The sequence below is a fragment of the Vulpes lagopus genome, chromosome 11, assembly GCF_018345385.1.
Source record: "Vulpes lagopus strain Blue_001 chromosome 11, ASM1834538v1, whole genome shotgun sequence".
Lineage (NCBI taxonomy): Eukaryota > Metazoa > Chordata > Mammalia > Carnivora > Canidae > Vulpes > Vulpes lagopus.
Window position 1 is genome coordinate 13,019,724 of NC_054834.1, and position 20,536 is coordinate 13,040,259.

Genomic DNA, 20,536 nt, shown 5'->3' on the forward strand with positions numbered 1-20,536 from the left:
CCTGGGTGGCTCAGTGGTTGAGGGGCTGCCTTGGGCTCAGGAAGGATCCTGGGACTGAGTCCAGAGGCCCATATAGAGTTCTCCATGGGAACCTGTTTCTCCCTCTGCTTAGGTCTCTGCCTCTCTCTATGTCTCTCATGAATAAATAAATAAAATATTTAAAAGAGAAAGAATGCATAGTATTCCATTTGTGTATATGGACTACATTTTCTTTGTTAATCCATTGATGGACATCAGGGTTGCTTCCACCTCTTGACTTTTATGAAGAATGCTGCAGTGAACAAATATCTCTTGATATTTGTGCATGGATGTGCAAATATCTCTTGAAATCCATTCTTCTTTGAATTGCTTTGGAGATATCCCCAGACCACATGGTAATTTTATTTTTAATTTTTGTGGATCCTCTATCCTGTTTTCAGTAGTGGCTGCACCAGTTTGCATCCCCACCAGTAGTACCCAAGGTTTCCAGGTTTTCTGCATCTTCATCAGTACTTTTTATTTTCTGTTCTTTTGGTATTGGCCATGCTAATGGATGGGAGGTGGTATCCCATAGTGGTTTTGACTTGTATTTCTACTATGTTGAGTGATATGGAGCATCTTTTCATATGCTTGTTGGCCTAAGTATATCCTAGGAATGCCATTGCTAAGGTTATGGGATTTCTGATCTTTAGCTTTATTATGTAATGCCGAACTATTTTCCCAAATAGGTATACTCCTGCATACCAGCAGTATATAAGTTGGCATTAGTTTGTATCATTCCCAACATTTAGTGTTGTCAAACTTTAATTTTTGTCAATATTTTGAGTGTGTGATGGTTTCTGTTTCGATTTTCAGGAATCACCAAAGAGACTGAATACCTGAGATAAGTTCTTGCTTGTGTGTTTCACATATCCCTTTGTGCTTGTTTTTCTCTTTCTTTATAATATCTAGAGGGATAGAAATGAAATTTACCATTTTTTTCTTTTAGTGTTGGTGTTTAGTTTTGTTTTGTCTTCTTTAAGAGAACTTTCTCTACCCTGAGCTCATGAAGATATTCTGTACTGTTCTTTGTCATATGTTTTGGTCTGTAATATACCTGAAATTGTTTCTAAGTTTACTGATCTATTTTTTTTAATTTATTTTTTTTAATTTTATTTATTTATGATAGTCACAGAGAGAGAGAGAGAGAGAGAGGCAGAGACATAGGCAGAGGGAGAAGCAGGCTCCATGCACTGGGAGCCCGACATGGGATTCGATCCCGGGTCTCCAGGATCGTGCCCTGGGCCAAAGGCAGGCGCTAAACGCTGCGCCACCCAGGGTTCCCTACTGATCTATTTTTTAAAAGTGTCTAATCTGCTGTTATTTCCATCCTTTGTATTTTTGATTTTATATAATGTGTTTTTTATTTCTAGTATTTTTTTTTAATCTTTCTTTTCTATAATTTACTTCTTGAACACATAGAGTATACTTACAATAGATATTTTAGTATTTCAGTCTTCATTATTTCTGGGTCCATTTTTTGTTGACCTTTTTTCTCATTATGGGTATTATTTTTTTACTTATTCATAAGCCTGGTAAGTGATTCTTTGTTAGTGCAGAGCCAGAGAAGCCTTTGGTCTAGGGCTAATTTATAGTTTAGTCCTAAATGTTTATTGCTAGGTCTTTATACTGTGAGCTCTGTGAATTGTTTTAATAATTCCTTCCCTGTGTTTCCTCTTATACATGTATAGATTGGTACTTGTGGCCATCCTTGCAGATAGCCACAACCTCTCCTTCCTGTCCAGTTCTCTGTCTATAAATTCTAGCTTTTTGGTTCTTCTGAAGTCTGATCTGTGTTTCCTCACTGTGAAGAGATGGTCATGTTCTGTTTCTCTTCCCTTTCCCTTTGCTGGGCCCTAAAAATTGTCTCCCAGCAGTAAACTAGGATAGTTAATTTCTCTCTCTTTCTTTCTTTCTTTCTTTCTTTTTTTTTTTTTTTTAATTTTTTTTTTTTTTTTTTTTATGATAGTCACAGAGAGAGAGAGAGAGGCAGAGACACAGGCAGAGGGAGAAGCAGGCTCCATGCACCGGGAGCCCGACGTGGGATTCGATCCCGGGTCTCCAGGATCGCGCCCTGGGCCAAAGGCAGGCGCCAAACCGCTGCGCCACCCAGGGATCCCTCTTTCTTTCTTTCTTTCTTTCTTTCTTTCTTTCTTTCTTTCTTTCTTTCTTTCTTTCCTTTTCTTTTCTTTTCTTTTCTTTTCTTTTTCTTTCTTTCTCTCTCTTTCTTTCCTTTTCCTTTTCTTTTCTTTCCTTTTCCTTTTTTCTTTTCTTTTCTTTCTCTTTCTTTTCTTTCTTTTCTTTTCTTTTCTTTTCTTTTCTTTTCTTTTCTTTTCTTTTCTTTCTTTTCTTTTCTTTCAATTTTCTAGTTTTAAGTAATCTCTACATCCAACATGGGGCTTGAACTCACAGCCCCAAGATCAAGTCACATGCTCTACCAACAGAGCCAGCCAGGCGCTCCCAAGTTCATTTTCTTTCTTCCAGAGATCACAGTTCTGTGCTATCTGTTGTTCAGTGTCTGAAAATAATTTCATATATTTTGCTCAATTTTCTAGTTGCTTAAGATGGGAGTGTAAATCCAGTCTATCATTCCATCATGTTAGAAGTTGCTTTCAGTTTTAAAGCATGTAAGTCACGTGCAGGTGACTTACATGCTTTAAAATTCACCACTTTAGGGGATCCCTGGGTGGCTTAGCAGTTTAGTGCCTGCCTTTGGCCCAGGGCATGATCCTGGGGTCCTAGGATCGAGTTCCTACATCAGGCTCCCTGCGTGGAGCCTGCTTCTCCCGCTGCCTGTGTCTGCTTCTCTCTCTCTCTGTATCTCTCATGAATAAATAAATAAAATCTTTAAAAATAAATTCACCACTTTAAAGTATTTTTAAATGTAAAGTGAGTGGTTTTTACTGTTTGCACAAGATTATGTAACTAGCATGTCTAATGTCAAAACATTTTCATTATCCCGAAAAGAAACTTTATGCCCATTAGTAAACATTCCCCTTTACCTATTCCCCACCGACTCTCCAATCTGCTGTTTGTCTCCATGGAATTGCCTGTGCTGGACATTTCATTTCACACATCACACATTTTGTGGCATTATTTGTCTGGCTTCTTTCACTTAACATAAATGCTTTCAAGGTTCATCTTTGTTGTAGTATGTTTCAATACTTCATTCCTTTTTTTTTTTTTTTAATTTTTATTTATTTATGATAGTCACAGAGAGAGAGAGAGAGGCAGAGACACAGGCGGAGGAAGAAGCAGGCTCCATGCACCGGGAACCTGATGTGGGATTTGATCCCGGGTCTCCAGGATCGCGCCCTGGGCCAAAGGCAGGCGCCAAACCGCTGCGCCACCCAGGGATCCCTTCATTCCTTTTTAAGATCAAATAATGTTACATTTTATGGATATACAACATTTTTTGTGTATCTATTCAATTTGTTTTCCCATTACTTGATAGATATTTGGGTTGTTTCCACGTTTTAACTATGATGAGGAAGAACTGTTATGAATATTTTTGTATAAGCTTTTCTTTTTTAAGATTATTTATTTATTCATGAGAGACACACAGAGAGGCAGAGACACAGGCAGAGGGAGAAGCAGGCTCCATGCAGGGAGCCTGATGTGGGACTCAATCCTGGGACACCAGGATCATGCCCTGGGCCAAAGGCAGGAGCTCAACCGCTGAGCCACCTAGGAGTCCCTATTTTTGTATAAGTTTTTATGTAGACATACTATTTTTGATTATCTTGGCTGTTTACTTGGGAATATTTATTCATAAGGTCACATGCTTCCTCTTGTTTAATGTATCAAATTAATATGTGTACAACCTTAAACTTATATGATGCTATATGTCAATCATTTCTCAATCTCTGGAAAAAGAAACCTCTGGAGGAATGCCAAACTATTTTCCAAAGAAGCTGTACATTTTCCATTCCTACCAGTAAGGTGTGAAAATTTTAATCTCTTTATTTCTTACCATCACCTTTTTCTTTTTAATATAGCCATCTATGGGTATGAAGTTGTACCTCATGGTTGTTTTCTTTTTCTAGTTACTTTTTAAAGAATATTTTAATTTATTCATTTGAGGGAAAGAGAGTGACCACAAGCAGGGTGGGGAGCCTGAGGCGGGGCTCGATTCCAGGACCCTGAGACCGTGACCTGAGCTGAAGTCACGTGCTTAAACAACTGAGACACCTAGGCTCCCCCCTTCATGGTTGTTGTATTTGAATTTCTCTAATGGCTAAAGATACTGAACATCTTTTATTGTGCCTATTGTCCTTTTTTAAAAAATCATTTTATTTTTTTACAGTGTGTTACCAGTTTCAGGTATGCAGTACAGTGATTCAACAATTCCATGCATTACCCTGTGCTCATCACAATAAGTGCACTTCTTAATCCCCATCACCTATTTAACCTATACCCCTACCCACCTCCCCTCTAGTAACCATCAGTGTTGATGGGAATGCAAACTGGTACAGCCACTGTGGAAAATATTACGGAGGTTCCTCAAGAAGTTAAAAATAGAATTAACCTTATCATCCAACAATTGCACTAATGGATATTTACCCGAAGAATAGAAAAACACTAATTCAAAGGAGATGTGCACCCCTATGTTTACAACAGCATTATTTACTCTAGCCAGAATATGGAATCAACCCAAGTGTCCTTCAGTCAATGATGGATAAAGAAGATGTGGGGGGATCCCTGGGTGGCTCAGTGGTTTAGTGCCTGCCTTCGGCCCAGGGCCTGATCCTGGAGACCCAGGATTAAGTCCCACGTCAGGCTCCCTGCATGGAGCCTGCTTCTCCCTCTGCCTGTCTCTCTGCCTGTCTCTGTGTCTCTCATGAATAAATAAAATCTTAAAAAAAAAAAAGATGTGGTTTATATACACATGAAATATTAGCCATAAAAGGAATGAAATCTTACCATTTGCAATGACATAGATGGAGCTAGAAAATATAATGCTAAATGAAATAAGTCAGTCAGAGAAAGACAAATACCATATGCTTTCATTCATATGTGGAATTTAAGAAACCAGACAAGCAAAGGGAAAAGGAGAGACAAACCAAGATACGGACTGTTAATTATAGTGCCTATTAGTCATTTGTATATCTTCTCTGGAGAAATGTTTATACAAATGTTTTGCTCATTTGAAAAGTTGGTTAACTATTTCCTTCTTCTTCCTTTTTTTATTCTTTATTATTTTCTGCACTTTGAAGGTATCACTCCATTATGTTCTGGCTTCTATTTTAGTTGTTGAAAAGCTTTCATTCTGACCTGGACTTTTGAAGGTAATGAATAGTTTTCCTCTGGCTTAGTTTTCTCTGGCTTATTTTAGGATTTTCTCTTGTTTTTGATTCCCTTCAGTTTCAGAATGTGGTTCCTTTTTATTTGTCTCAAGTGTAATTAGTTTTTCTTCTTCCATCTGTTTATCTCTTTCATCATTTCTAAGCCATGATTTCTTCAAATATATATCATTCTTTCTCTCCTTTGTCTGTAGAATCTGATTAAATGTATGCTCAACTTTCCTTGTCATCCATGCCATTTACTCGCTTTTCCTTATTTATGTGTTTTTATTTTTCCTGGACTTTTTTTTGATTATGTTTTCATTTCACTAATTCTTTAGCCAATGATAGCCTGGGTTAAACTAATCTCTTATTTTGCTAAATTTTGGTGTAATTTATTTTTTGAAAGTTCTATTTTTATTTTCCTGAAATGCTGTATGACTTGTCCTGTTTCTTGTGTTCTGACTTTTACTTCTTTGAGTATATTCTGCTGAGGTGTTCTGTTACCTGACTCTGGGAGGTATAGTATTCATAGTGTTTGTAGATATGTTTATTTTTGTAGTATGTTTGCTTGTTTTGTCTAATGGAGTTGAATTTCCATAGGTACCTGGTTATCTTTTGCTGTGTGCTTGACCTTTTTTTTAAAGTTATTTTTTATAATATTCGAGTCCTTCAGAGAAGATTGGTTTTGTTTCTCTATAGCATCAGAAATCACTGTCAGTCCAAAAACAACATCAAATTTAATCAGTTTTAACTGTCTACTCCACTTGGCCTCAGAGGCTGTCAAGCTGGAGTTTTCCAAGATTAGCAAGTGTTCTCAGATTACAAGTGGATTTGCTTCTTTTCTCTCTGGTTTCTCTTGTGTTTCACTTTTAGCTTGGTATTCCTATTCTGTCACTTCTTTGATGCTTTTCAGACTTTTTAAAAAAAGATTTTATTTATTCATGAGAGACAGAGAGAGAGAGAGAGAGAGAGAGAGAGGCAGAGACATAGGCAGAAGGAGAAGCAGGCTCCATGCAGGGAGCCTGATGTGGGACTTGATCCTGGGACCCTGGGATCACACCCTGAGCCGAAGGCAGACGTTCAACCACCGAACCACCCAGGCGTCCCCTTTTCAGACATTTTTACATGTTGTACAACATTTTTGGTTGTTTTCAATGGTAAGCTAACAACCTAGTCTGCCATACGGAAAATAGAAACATGTCTCATCTTTTCTATAAAACAACATCAGATTGTTTTATTCTGATAAAATTATTCATTAGTTTCTTAACAAGAAATAGAATCAAGTGTCAAGTCCTTAATCTGACACATAAGCCAATTCATGATATGGCCTATGCTTGCCTTTATCAACTTTTCTCTTTGCTAGAAATTCTCACATTCACTTCTTTGCACATTTTCTTTCGTCTCTAACTCAGGATGTTATTGTCATTCAACAGATTCTAATTGATGTGTCAATTCTTTTGTGAGGGCTCCTCCTGCCCTTTCTTCTGGCAAAGCAGAATATTTCTTTTTAATTTTTTGGTTCCTTTAATATTCTTTTTTAAATTTTTATTTATTTATATTTTTTTGGTTCCTTTAATATTCTATAGATAATTCTATTTTATTACTTTCTATATAGCTTTTTCCTTTTTTATATTCTAACACTGAGCTCCTTGAGGGCTGTAATCATATATTGTTAATATTTAAATCTGTAGCCTTAGCATAGTGTTGTTATATACCAGACAGTTAAATGTTTAAGAAATGAGTAAAATGATCTTTACCTTACTCTGTGCCCCAGTTTTAATATTTTTTCTAAATATGTAGCATATGTTACTGAACAAAACATGCGTGGTACTAAAATTTTTTTTAACGTCCTTATACATCTCTCCTCTAACAGCTTGAGAAGTATAGCATGTGAGAAGAGTTTGGATGTCTCAGTCTATTTCAGATAGAGAAGAGATATTTTTGGGTTTTTTCAGGGATAGCTACTTAAGAGTATGTGGGGCAGTGAGGATGCATGGGAATCTGTCCTAACAGCCAAAGAGGAATCCTGAAACAGTGGGACATGTGTGCAGTGAGACATTGCTTGGCCTGTAATGGCAGACACACGTTCACGCTTTTCTGTGACTCAGGCTCTATGTGTTTGCATCTCTCTCTGTCTGTTACTTTTTCTTGCTCCCACTACGGATTAACTCTCATTCTCTCATTGTTTCTTCTCACTCTTGGTGCTTTTGTCTCAAGGTTTCTGCTTACTGAGAGAGAACTTCCCTAAAGAGAAGAGTGATTACCAGTAACAAATTTGGGCAGTTCTTGTGCAAGACAATGTCATAGGCCACTGGTGACAGACTTCTGTGGTTTCTGTTTTCCCGTTCTAATCATTTGTGACTGAGGTCTCAAGGTCATATATGACCTGAAGTTTGGTGAACCATGTATAGGGACCTGAGCAAGCTACTTTCCTGAGGAGTATGGACGGACACTGTAAGTGCCCAGAACATTGAAAGAGTTCTCTCCTGTGAGTTAATATTTTAGTTTTATGTTAAAATATATGTTAAAACAATACCTTCTTATAGTTAAGTTGGGATTTAAATATTGCTTTTTAGGGTAACTTTCTCATTTTATACCTAAAATCATGACATTATGTTCAGGGGAATTCTTTTCCTTATGAAAGAACAGACTAACATATAAGGATGGTAGATGTATGTTTAATTTTAGGAAATGATTTAAAATTTGATTTTTTAAAAAAGATTTTATCTATTTATTCATGAGAGACAGAGAGAGAGAGAGAGAGGCAGAGACACAGGCAGAGGGAGAAGCAGGCTCCATTCAGGGACCCCAATGTGGGACTCGATCTGGGGTCTCCAGGATCACGCCCTGGGCTGAAGGCGGTGCTAAACCACTGGAACACCTGGGCTGCCCCAAAATTTGATTTTTCAATTAAAATTTTAATTTTAGTTAATTCCTCGCTTTTAGCTCCAGATCTTAAACCTGTCAGAAATCATGCATTTCTTTTTTTCCCCCTTTGTTCAATACACTCTTTGACAGTAAGTTTTAAGAATCTATTTTTGCCTCTTAGCTAGCTGTTAGCAATAAAAGAAATTTTCATGTTTATGCAGGATTTTATAATGAATGAAAAATTTCAAGTATTCTGAATCATTTCACCGTTATAATAATTATGTTTAGAATTATGTATCTCATCATTTTATGAATAAATAAACTGAGGTTCTGAAAGGCACATATTGGAATTCATAAAGCCTGTGTGCAGCAGTGTTAAGACTGAGAAATGAGATTTCGTTCTCTAAATTTAGTATTCTTTGCTTTTGATTCTGTGGAATACATAAAAGTAGACAATATTGTTTCTGTTCTCCAGAAGCTTGCTGTAGGTAAAAAAAAAAAAAAAAAAAAAAAAAAAATTAAGAACGAGTACAGCTTTATAAGTACTGATGAAGTACATACACTATTCTAAGACTTAGGAGGCCTGACTGCTATTCTTCATTACTCTGTGGTAGTGAGTGAACTTGAGTATCTTTTTCTCAGCTTTATTGAGATATAATTGGCTTATTGTTTAAGTTTAAAGTATATAACATGATAATTTGATACATATATGTACTGTCAGGTGATTACCACAATAAGGTAAGTTAACATATCCTTCACCACTTATAATTACCATTTTTGTTGTGGTGGTGGTGGTAGTGGGGTGATGGTGTAATTTTTTACACTGAAAGTTTGAAGTGAATCTGTGAATTCCCTTCCAGCTCTAAAATGCTATGATTCTGTGAACTTGTGATTCTTTTTTTTAATGAATATTTTTATTTTTTATGGCTACACAAGCATGAGAGGTCGGGATTGTTTGTGTTTCAGATAAATGCTTTATTTTTATTATTATTAAATATTTGGCCTAATTTTCTACACCCTTATACTAGAGGGACAACTAAGTTAAATAATTTTGGTCAAATTATTATAAAGGAAGAAAGAGAGGAAGGGAAAGTAAAGAGGAAGAAATATGCCTATGTACATTTTGATATCTTTATTTCCAGTATTTTTCCTGGATTGACTTCTAGGCAGGCTTACCTTAGGAAGAAAATTCATCTTAGAAATTTGCCTCTTTTAAAAGTATTCTGAAGTCTAGGGGCTCTTTGGAAGCTTATGTTTTAACCATTTTTATTCTGTTCACTTTGTCTAGTTATTTCTGTTTTGAACATTGGGGAAACTTTAATGTCCCTGTTTAATCTTTTTATTCTTTGAGCTTCTAATTCATTTAAATACATGTGGTATAGGAGAGCAAGAAAGAAAGAGCTATGAAGTTGTTTTTGCCTTGAACATAAAATCACTATGATTGTTCTCTCAATTATTTGAAGAAAGTACTTTTACATTTAATTCTTTTTGCTTTTTATCCCCATTTCTCTTTCCAGAAGCCTTTTCTTTCTCCAAGTAGAGGCTTCTGATTTCATCTATATACATGAATACATGAGTTGAATTTAATTATCACCCCAAGAATCATCTATCTTAGCTCATTTTAGTAACATTGTTTGCTTATGAACTGCTTCAGAATTTTCAGAAAGAAATTTGAAGAGCTTATTATCTCTTATATAGAGTATTTAAATTTTTTAACTTCAAAATTATATAAGAAATCAGTTTTTAAATTTTCAGTATAGCAGGTTTGTTGAGATGTAATCCACATACCTATTATATAACATTTTTATCTTCTCAATTTATTTTTTAACTTTTTATCATTTTGCTTTTTAAGCCATACACATATTAGCTTTTTAGTGGAAAGTTTTTATTTTTTTTTTAATTTTTTTTTTAAATTTTAAATTTTTACTTATTTATGATAGTCACACACACACACACACAGAGAGAGAGAGAGAGAGAGAGAGAGAGAGAGAGAGAGAGAGAGAGGCAGAGACATAGGCAGAGGGAGAAGCAGGCTCCATGCACCGGGAGCCCCACGTGGGATTCTATCCCGGGTCTCCAGGATCGCGCCCTGGGCCAAAGGCAGGTGCCAAACTGCTGCGCCACCCAGGGATCCCAGAAAGTTTTTAATTTAATTTTTTAACTTTGAAATTATATAGGCAAGAAAATTTGAGAAAATATTTGAATAAAGAAAGAAGAAATCATCCTTAAAACATTTTCTCTTTTCTCTGTTTTTATGTTTTATAGATTAGTTGCTTTCATCATATACTTTAATAGGTTCCTTTTTAGTTTTCAGTTAACGTGGTTTTAAATGATTTTATCTACTTTATTGTAGATAAGATTGGAATGATGCCTTATTTTACTGGCTGTGTAATTATCCACTAAAGAAGTGAATGTGCCAGGAAGGAAGGAAGAGGGAAAATAACAGCAACATAAAATGCTGGTGTCCCCAAATACTGTAAAAAGAGAGAAAGCAACTACTGTAGCAAAACCAAAGAATCTGTGCTGTGAGAGTGATTTTGTGCTAGTTCTGGACTGTGCCTCCAGGGGGCATAATTGCTTTTGTTCTGCTCTGGGAAAGCCACTGTCTGTCTAAACTGTCCAATCACCTTGAAACTGCCATACTGTGAGGAAGCCCCTGCTTATCATGTGGAGATGATAGGTGCAGAAGCACCGAGGCACGAGGCGTTGGAGGGAAGCCTTTGGGTATTGTCCAGACCAGCCTCCCTGTTATCAGGGTGCCACAGAGTTAGTAATCCTAGGTGATAGCACATGGAGTTTTTGAACCCTACCTAAATTACTGACCCACAGAATAGTGAGGCATAGCAAATAATTTTAAACCACTGAGTTATGGGTTGATATTTTTTTTCCTGCAGCAATAGAGTAATTGGTAGACCTGCCAAACTGATTTTCAAGGATAGAAACAGCCATCCCTAACAAGAATGCAGGGAAGATTGTCTCTGCAAATCTTTCCTTTAGAATCTGATTGTGTACTTGGGAATGACTAGAGAAACACTGAAGTAAGACTGGTGATGAGCATTAGAACTGAGATTAAATGAAGGAGTATAGTAGGTAGTGGCTGTATATTTTGACAAACAACACTCAACTGTAAAAAAATGGTAGGAAAGCATGTGCAAAACAATTTTTTAAAAACTATCTTCAGCTATCATATTTGTATTTGTAGTGTGGGTTTTGTATTGAGATGTTTTCTTTGTGTTGTGCAGCAGAGCAAATGGATAATTTTAAATTATTCTAATTCTGTTATTTCTTGTGTCTTTGAGAGCCAGAAGTCTCTGTGGAAGAAATAATGTAGAGATGTAAGTTAGAGGAATAAGTAAACATCCTGTGCTCCTAATTTTTAATTTGGAAATATCAGTATGAATTCATGAGGTATTTCAATTTTATCTTGACATATATATCACATATGTGTATATATTTGTACATATGTATATGTATAATATTAATCTGAGAATGTTTTATCTATATTATGGAATAAAGCAAATGAATATTTATGTGATGATTTTATTCTGACATTTCCTAGCTATGTCTGCTGAAAAGTCACAGAAATGAGCAAACCTAGTTCCCAGAACGTGTTCTTGAAATGCTGTTGACTTCTAAAAGAAATCAGGACTTCTTTGATAAATCTTTGATTCCACGTGTGGGGCATGAAATATATAAAGTGATCCTAGAATATTTTTATACTGTGTATCAAGGAAGCCATCAAACACTACTAACTAGAGTTACTTAGGACAGAGGATTGAGCCTCTGGGGGTGACCAACAATCTTAATTTTAGCACTGCAAGTCCTGGATCCTGGGAAACCTTCTAAGACAGATTGGTATAACTGATCCCCCTCAGAGGCTCCCACTGACCACAAAGAGACAGGGTGAGCATCTACAAGGGTAAGAGCCACAGTGACTTGGCATCTTTTTTTATTTAAATCTCTGAGTTCATACTGACAACCAGAACAAAACCCTACTAATTGTTCATTTTTGGTGGATATCAGGAAAGCAGTCTTTAATCTTGAAATCTGATAAAGCAAGGGAAAGAGGCAAATATTTATTTTTACTTTTCTGTATGAACAGTACCACCAGGTAAACAAATCGTAGGTGAGGTAAAGTTTCTTTTTATAGAGAAATTTTATATGCTAGCAAATAAACACAGAATGATAGAATTGCAGTAAACTGTATTTTACTGGATTTAGCATTGAGTATCTGTGTGACAACACAGAAAGAGAGAAAATCACATGTGTGCAATACATGTACCACTACTTAAGGGAAATGCCCAAAATATTAACCCTGAGTATGATAAAGGTGCCTACATCCAACTGATGATTCTGATGTACAGGAAACATGGAAGACAGAGGAACATGTTCAGCTGCACTGTGGGAATGCACTAAGTGAAACCTAGTCTGTGGGAAATTGTATGGAACAGATGGTGGAATATATTTAGCAGATTGCAAAGAAAAAGTAAGAGATGGATGAAGGAACCTATATAGATTTTTAAAAAGGCAAATTTAAACCATAGCAGTTATATATGTACACTTCAGTAATGGAACCATAAATAAAAGTAAGGGAATAGCTACCACAAAAACCAGAGTAGTGGTGTTTCTTGGTTGGGATGGGAGAGCTAGAGGAGAATGAATGGAAGGCATCATGACTGGGATAGGATCCATACATGGAAGGCTTCTATAGTCATTGACATGGTGGTTCTGATCTGCATAGTAGTTCTAAGTTCATTTAGCTGTAATTTCTATTTATTTATTTATTTATTCATTCATTCATTCATTCATTCATGAGAGACACAGAAAGAGAGAAAGAGAGAGAGAGGCAGAGACACAGGCAGAGGGAGAAGTAAGCTCCATGCAGGGAGCCAGACGCAGGACTCGATCCCAGGTCTCTGGGATCGCGCCCTGGGCTGAAGGCAGTGCAACCGCTGAGCCACTGGACTGCCCTGGCTGTAATTTCTGTGTGTGGTTTTCTGTGTTTGTAATATCTGTATCTATTTTATTTATTTATTTTTAAATTATTTATTTATTTGAGAGAGAGAGAGAGAGAGAGCACCCAAGCAGAGGGAGAGGGAGAAGCTGACTCCCCAAGGAGCAGGGAGCATGACATGAGGCTTGATCCCAGGACCACAAAACCATGACCTGAGCCAAAAAGCAGATGCTCAACCAACTGAGCCACTCAGGTACCCCTCATTATCTATTTTAAAGACTATTTTTTAGAGCAGTTTTAGGTTCACAGCAAAAGTAAGAGGAAGAAGAAGGTGTCTCCTATATCTCCTATCCCCACACATACATGGCCACCCCCTTAATCACCTATATCCCCTCCCCCCATCCCAGAATGGTACCTTTGTTGCAATTGATGAACCTACATTGACAGATCGTTATCTCCCAAAGCCGATAGGTTATGTCAGGGTTCACTCTTGATGTACATTCAGTGGATTTGGACAAGTGATGGTGATATATATATCCATCATTATAGTGTCATGCGGAGTATTTTCAGCGCCCTAAAAATCCTCTGGACTGTGCCTATTCATTCCTCCAAACTTTGGCAGCTGCTGATCTTTTTCCTTTCTCCATAGTTTTGCCTTTTCCAGAATGTTAGATAGTTGGAATCATACAATATACACCCTTTTTAGATTAACTTCTTTCACTTAGTGACGTATATTTAAAGTTTCCCTCTGTGCTTTTTCATGGCTTGATACCTCATTTCTTATTAGTACTGAATAATATGTTTGTATTATATTTGGTTATAAAAGTCCCAAGTAGGGACTTTTATAGCACCTGGGTGGCTCAGTTGGTTAAGTGTCTGCCTTTGGCTTAGATCACAATCCCAGAGTCCTGGGATGGAGTCCCATGTTGGGCTCCCTGCTCAGCAGGGGGTCTGCTCCCTCTCCTTCTGCTGTTCCTTCTGCTTGTGCTCTCTCTCTCTCTGACAAATAAAAAAATAAAACCTTTAAAAAAATAAAAGTTCCAAATAAAAAATAAGGAAGGGAAATTGGAGTGGAGGCCACTATATTAGAAAATGGTGGCAAGTGCTACCTCATAGATTATCTAAGACTTCTTGACTGAGGATTTTATTAAATGCCTTTGTGAGAAGATTTAACATAATCTGTCAGTAGAGAGCCTCTGAAGTTTGAAAGAGGGGGGCTGGAGTGCTGAAAACTGTATTTCTAAGAAGATAAATATAGCAGGGCGGATTTCAGTAAGAGATTGGAAAACTAGCTAGTAGACCACATTGGGAAGGTGAAGGTAGTAAAGATTTGGATTAGGTGATGTTTGTAGAAACAGAGGTAATGTGACTCTTGTGTTATGTGACAGAAGAAGAGTCAATAAGACTTGATAACTGATTAAATGTGGTTAAAAATAAAAGCATTAGAAATAAGCTCAAAGATTCCACGTTTGAGGGCATATCCTTTATTGCGTTAGATACTAGGGAATTCTGGAAGGACAAATTCTAGGTGATTAGATCTAAGGTAAGATTTGGTATTTCTCCTCATGATGATTTTAGAATCCCAGGGGAATGATTACTAGGGATTCTGCATTTGAAACTGTTCATTTAAAAACGCTGTTCTGACAAGCAAGAAACTGGTAACAGTGATTGTTTTTGGTAAGTGCATATTTGGGACATAGAGATAGATATAAGGATGACTTTTTTATTTAAAATTTTTTTTAAGATTTATTTATTTATTCATGAGAGCCACACAGAGAGAGGCAGATAGACACAGGCAGAGGGAGAAGCAGGCTCCCTGTGGGGAGTCTGATGTGGGACTCGATCCCTGGACCCTGGGATCACGACCTGAGCCACAGGCAGACGCTCAACTGCTGAGCCACCCAGGCATTCTGACTTTTTTTCTTTTGAATCTTGAATTATGTGCTTTTATTACTTACTCAGAAAATAATTTTAAATAAAAGATAAATGCCCAAATCTTCCAATTTTCAGAGATAGTTGGCATTCTTTTATCATCATAAGTGCTTTAGACTGTAGTTACTCAGAAGAGCATTCAGGTAAGCATGTTTAATGATTGGTCGTCTTTGACTTACATGTTTGTAAACTTTGTATTTTTGAATAAACGTGTGTCTCTGTATGTTGTGTGGGTGCCTGTGTGGTTCTGAGTGTGTGTGTGTTTCATTCAGAAGAAAATGTTCATAGCTGGAGCCTCAGCGGTTTTCCTAGTGCTTTTAATTCTTACTGCCTCCAGTTATGATTTTCCTCAGACAGGAAGATGTTCTTCTTAACCAGCTTCAGGACCATAAAGATGGTGGTAATGCAGCAGCATAGACTCTCTCTCTTCATTATCATTATGATGCTGAGGGTCACTCCATATCTATTATTCCATCAGTCTCCCCTCTCCTGTCTCTCCTTCAGGCAAATCCTCTGGATCCAGCTTCTATAATAAAGTGTCCTGAAATACATGAGTCTTCATTTTGTGTCTTAGTCTTTTGGCTAGGTAAAGATTCAGTATTAGATCTGGTGATGAAACGGGAAGAGGAGATGACGTGTGCGTATATGATAGTTTTTTTGTTTTAATCATTCTCTTTCATAATTTGTTATTAGTGATAAAAGAACCATTAGGAAAATTCAAGTAGGGCATACTTATTCCTTAAGGTTTAGTGTAATTGGGAGAAGTTTTAAGTCTGTTCCCTTATGGACCTAGAGAAGAGAAACCAGGTTTGGAAACAACTATATTGTTAAACAATAACAATAGTAGGAAGCAGATGGCCCTAGCATGTGGCTCTCAACCTTGGTTGCACATTGGTACCACTGAGGATATTTAAAAAAACAAATACTGATGCTTAGTTCCAACCTCTAGAGATTCTGATTTCGTTAGTCAGGACCACAATGTGGGCTTTGGAACTTTTGGAATACCTGTTTGAATTTAGTGTGAAGTCTGAGAACCACTTGCCTAGAGAAGAAAACTGATCTAGGATGAAGGAGAGGAGTTCCCAGGTTTTACAGCACCTCAGTCCCCAAATCTCTTCTTTGGAGATACAGTGGAGTTTATTGTAAAATGTTGCTTTTGAAGCTTTGTGATTTTTTTAGGTTTCTGATGGGTAGAAAACAAAAAGAGACATGAATGATTCTTTAGCATCTGAAAAGAATGGAGGGGTTCACATCATAATAGTAATAAAACCTCATGGGTTGATTATACTTAACATTGTGATATTTGTACAGGTTGCCTGTGATTTGCTTCGGAGAATAATTCGCATCTTGTATCTCACTAAGAGACTCCAAGGACAGCTGCAAGGGGGAAGTAGAGAGATAACAAAGGCTGCTCAGAGTCTTAATGAACTTGGTAAGTTCTTTTTTGATTAAAAAGTTAGTAGAGTTTTATAGATTTTTCAGTCACTTGATTTGTTGACTTTTATTATCACTAGTAACAAATATTGGACAAATTTATTTAATAATTGGCTGTATAAAAAACATTGTCACTCTTTTCAAAATAGCTGAGTAAAATTAGTTGATTTTTTAGAAATGCTATTTGTTTTTAAATTCTCATATGATAAGATTGGCCTTTTGGGAGGAAGTATACATGCTTGTGAATTTTAACACATTTAGATGCATGTAATTGCCAGCACAGTCATGATATAGAATAAGTTCCATCACCCCCAAAACTCCCTCCTGCTATCCCTTTACAGTTATACCCTCCCAACACACAACTTTGGCAACCATTGGTTAGTTCTCCATCAGTTTAGTTTTATTTTTTGGAGGATGTCATATAAATGGGATTATAAAGTATGTAACCTTTTGAGGCTACTTTCCGTATTCAGCATAATACCTTTGAGATTTATCCAAGTTTTTGTATATACTGAAACTTTTGTTCCTTGGTGTTTGTTGGAATATCATTGTGTGGTTGTACCATGGTTGATTGATTCAGGGTTTGAAGGAAATTTATATTATTTCTAGTTTTTGGTGATTATGAATAGAGCTATTATAAACATTCGTGTACAGGTTTTCATGGTAACTTAATTTTCATGTCTGTAGAAGAAATGTTGTTTTTTAGGTGACAAATCTTATGTTGACATTATGCCTGGGAGATTTATTGAATTTATTTCTTCATGTGCTTATTCATCTTTCAAGTATTTTGAACTGACTCTTGACATTCAAGGGTTTAACATTCACGGTTTTGACTATTATCAAGCTACAAGGTCCATGATGATATAGTTCATAATATTTCAGGCAAAATTTTGAATAGCTACTGAGTGTATGCAGAACTAACACACTTGCATTTTATGAGGCTTTGTGGTTCTTTTCTTGGGTACCCTATAATTTTTCTGAAGTGGTTGTGCTTAGTGATTTTGTACCTTTGTAGATTCAGAGATGTTTGATATTATCCAATTCAAGTAGTAAGAGGCTACTTATTCTTGGTGATATGCTTTGAAAATAATACCAGAGAGATATGCATTACACGTTATTTTTTAATTTTTATATCTTTGATATATATATTTTAAAAGATTTTATTTATTTATTCATGAGAGACATAGACAGAGGCAGAGACATAAACAAAGGGAAAGCAGCCTCCTCACAGGGAGCCCGATGTGGGACTCCATTCCTAGACCTGGGATCATGCCCTGAGCTGAAGGCAGATGCTCAACTGCTGAGTCATTCAGGCATCTCTCTATCTTTGATATTTCAATTACATAGTCAGGTTGTAATGCTTATTCCATATATTTTACTAAGAAAATAGCATCCTTCGTAAATACTTCAACATCAATTTTTAAGGCTCAAATACATTGCTTAGGCACATCATTGGGAATATATCTAACTTGTGATTTAATATGCTTGGAATATATTGTATAAAGTATAAAAAGTTTATATTAAAATTTTTTTAAATTAAGTTTTTAAATTCTAGTCAGTCAACATCAAGTGTTATATTAGTTTTAGATATATAATATAGTGATTCAACAATTCCATACTTCACCTGGTGCTCATCACAGCAAGTGCCCTCCTTAATCCCCATAATTTATTTAACCCATCCGCCTGCTCACCTCTCCTCTGGTAACCATCAGTTTGTTCTCTCTAGTTAAGAGTCTGTTAAAAAGTTAATTTTTAAGCAGTGAGTAACACTTGAGTGTTTTTTTTTCACAGTGTGTGCTAAATGTAGGAGTGTAAAAATTCTAGTATCAGCTTTTATTTTTTGCTTTATCACATTTAATTTCTTTGCTCCAAAAATAATCTGTAGGATAATAGAATCATTAAAAACAAGCACAAATTATTCTGAGGTTTATTGTGTATATTTGTCATCACTGACACTGTTCCATAATAAAAAAATTACTAGATTTTGATTGTGATTATCACTTTTTCTAGAAACAACAGATGCTGTAATGCAAATGGTGATGTCTTTTTTTTTTTTTTTTTTAAAGATACAAGCGTCAATCATAATCTGAGTTGGTTCAGTGTGGAGTAGAGGATAGGCCCATTATCCTTCCAATGAGGCCTTGACTTTACCCAAAATTTCATAAATATTAAATGATGAGCAGTGGTTGAGAAAGTATAGTTCATGGTGGGATTATCTCAAAATGGATTGTATTAATTAAAATTTTTAAAGCTTTTCAGATTACCATTCAGAATTTGCAAAGGCACCATCTCATCATTTACCACTATGGTTTATTCTTGACCAACACTGGTATTGATAATAAAGAGAAGCCAAGAGGAAGATAAAGTTTCTACATTTGGAATTAATATTTTAATAAAAGTACTAACATTATAGTCACTATTAAAGTTATACAAATATTCAAAAGGGTATTTGATAATTGGAACATCTCTGAAATTATCAGTTTCTCTATCCGTATGGTTCTGATTCTCTTTAGAAAGAATAAAATTATCAAGAATAGTAGCAGTGTTTTCACAGGCCCTTGAAATTAACTTAAAACTAGTCTCTTCAACTTTAAAGACCTTGAGGTTGAATTACAGATACCAGATGAAATACATTGTCTTGTATTTAATGTATTTAGTGTATTTAGTGTATTTTGAGAGACTGGAGGGAATGGTACCTGCTAACGGCTACAGATTTCTCTTTGGGTTAATGGAGTTAAATAGTGGTGATTGTTGCACAACCTCATCAATATACAGAAAAGCTGCTGAATTGTGCACTTGAAAAGGTTGAATTTTATATATCAATATAAAATGTATATTCTGGTACCTGGTGACAATTATTTTATACTGGTTACTTTTTAAAAAAAATTGAGATGTAAGTGACATACAGTATACTGCCCTTATTGAAAATGTACAATTTGGTAAGTTTTGACATGAAACATCACCATTATCAAGGCAATGAACATAACTGTGACTCCCAAGTTTCCTCATGCACCTTGGTAGTCCTTTCTCAGGCACCTGCTGATCTTTTTCTGTCACTATAGATTTAATTAACACTTTAGAGAATTTTATATAAATGAAATCACACAGTTTGTATGTGTTTTTGTGACTTCTTCCAGTCAGTTCATTTTGAGATTTATCCATGTCGTTGTATCGGCAGCTCATTCCTTTTTATTTTTGAGTAGTATTCCATTGTATGAATATACCACAGTTGGTTTATCCAATTACCTGTTGATAGATATTTGGGTTGTTTCTAGTTTTTGGCCATAACAAAGCTGCCATGAACATTCATATACAAGTCTTTGGACATACAAGAATGGACATATGCTTTCATTTCTCTTTGATAAATATGTAAGAATGGAATGGTTAGATCATATGGTAGATGTATGTTTAACTTTTGAAGAAATTGCCAAGGTGTTTTTTAAAGTAGTTCTAAAATTTTAGATTCTTAACAGTAGCATATGAAAATTCTACTTCCTCCACATGCCAACACTTGGTTTAGTCAATCTTGTTAATTTTAGCCATTCTAATAGGGATGTAGTGGTACTTTGTTTTGAGTTTACAAAAAAAAAAAAAAGTGAGCTAATAAAGGAGTTTAGCAAGGTTTCAGGATACCAGATTAATATACAAAAATTAGTTTTATTTCCATATACTCTACTGTTAACCAATTGGAAATTGAAATTCAAAAGTACCACTTGTAATATAAAAAATATGAAATACTTAGGTTGACAAAAGATTTGTAAGACCTATAGACTGAGAACTAGAAAGCATTATGAACAAAGAAAGAAGACCTAAATTAATAAATAAACCTTGTCTGTGAAATGGAAGACTTAATACTATTCTTAAGATGTCTATTCTCCCTAAATTGGTCTATATGAATTCAGTATGGTTATAATCTAAATCCCAGCTGGCTTTCACTTATAAATTGACAAACTGATTTGAAAATTGATATGGAAATGCAAAGGATCTAGATAGACAAAGCCTTTAAAAGAGAATAGAGGGCAGCCTGGGTGGCTCAGTGATTTAG

The 20,536-nt window shown here is 35.8% G+C and overlaps 1 protein-coding gene across 2 annotated transcripts in view; it reads left to right on the forward strand.

Annotated features, from left to right (window-relative positions):
* Positions 1–20,536, forward strand: part of COG5 (component of oligomeric golgi complex 5) — a 292,761-nt gene that overhangs the window by 22,246 nt on the left and 249,979 nt on the right. For both annotated transcript variants that reach the window (XM_041774079.1, XM_041774078.1), the window contains exon 6: positions 16,369–16,489. In XM_041774079.1, coding sequence (XP_041630013.1) covers positions 16,369–16,489 — 121 coding nt within the window. The remainder of the gene's footprint in view (positions 1–16,368; positions 16,490–20,536) is intronic.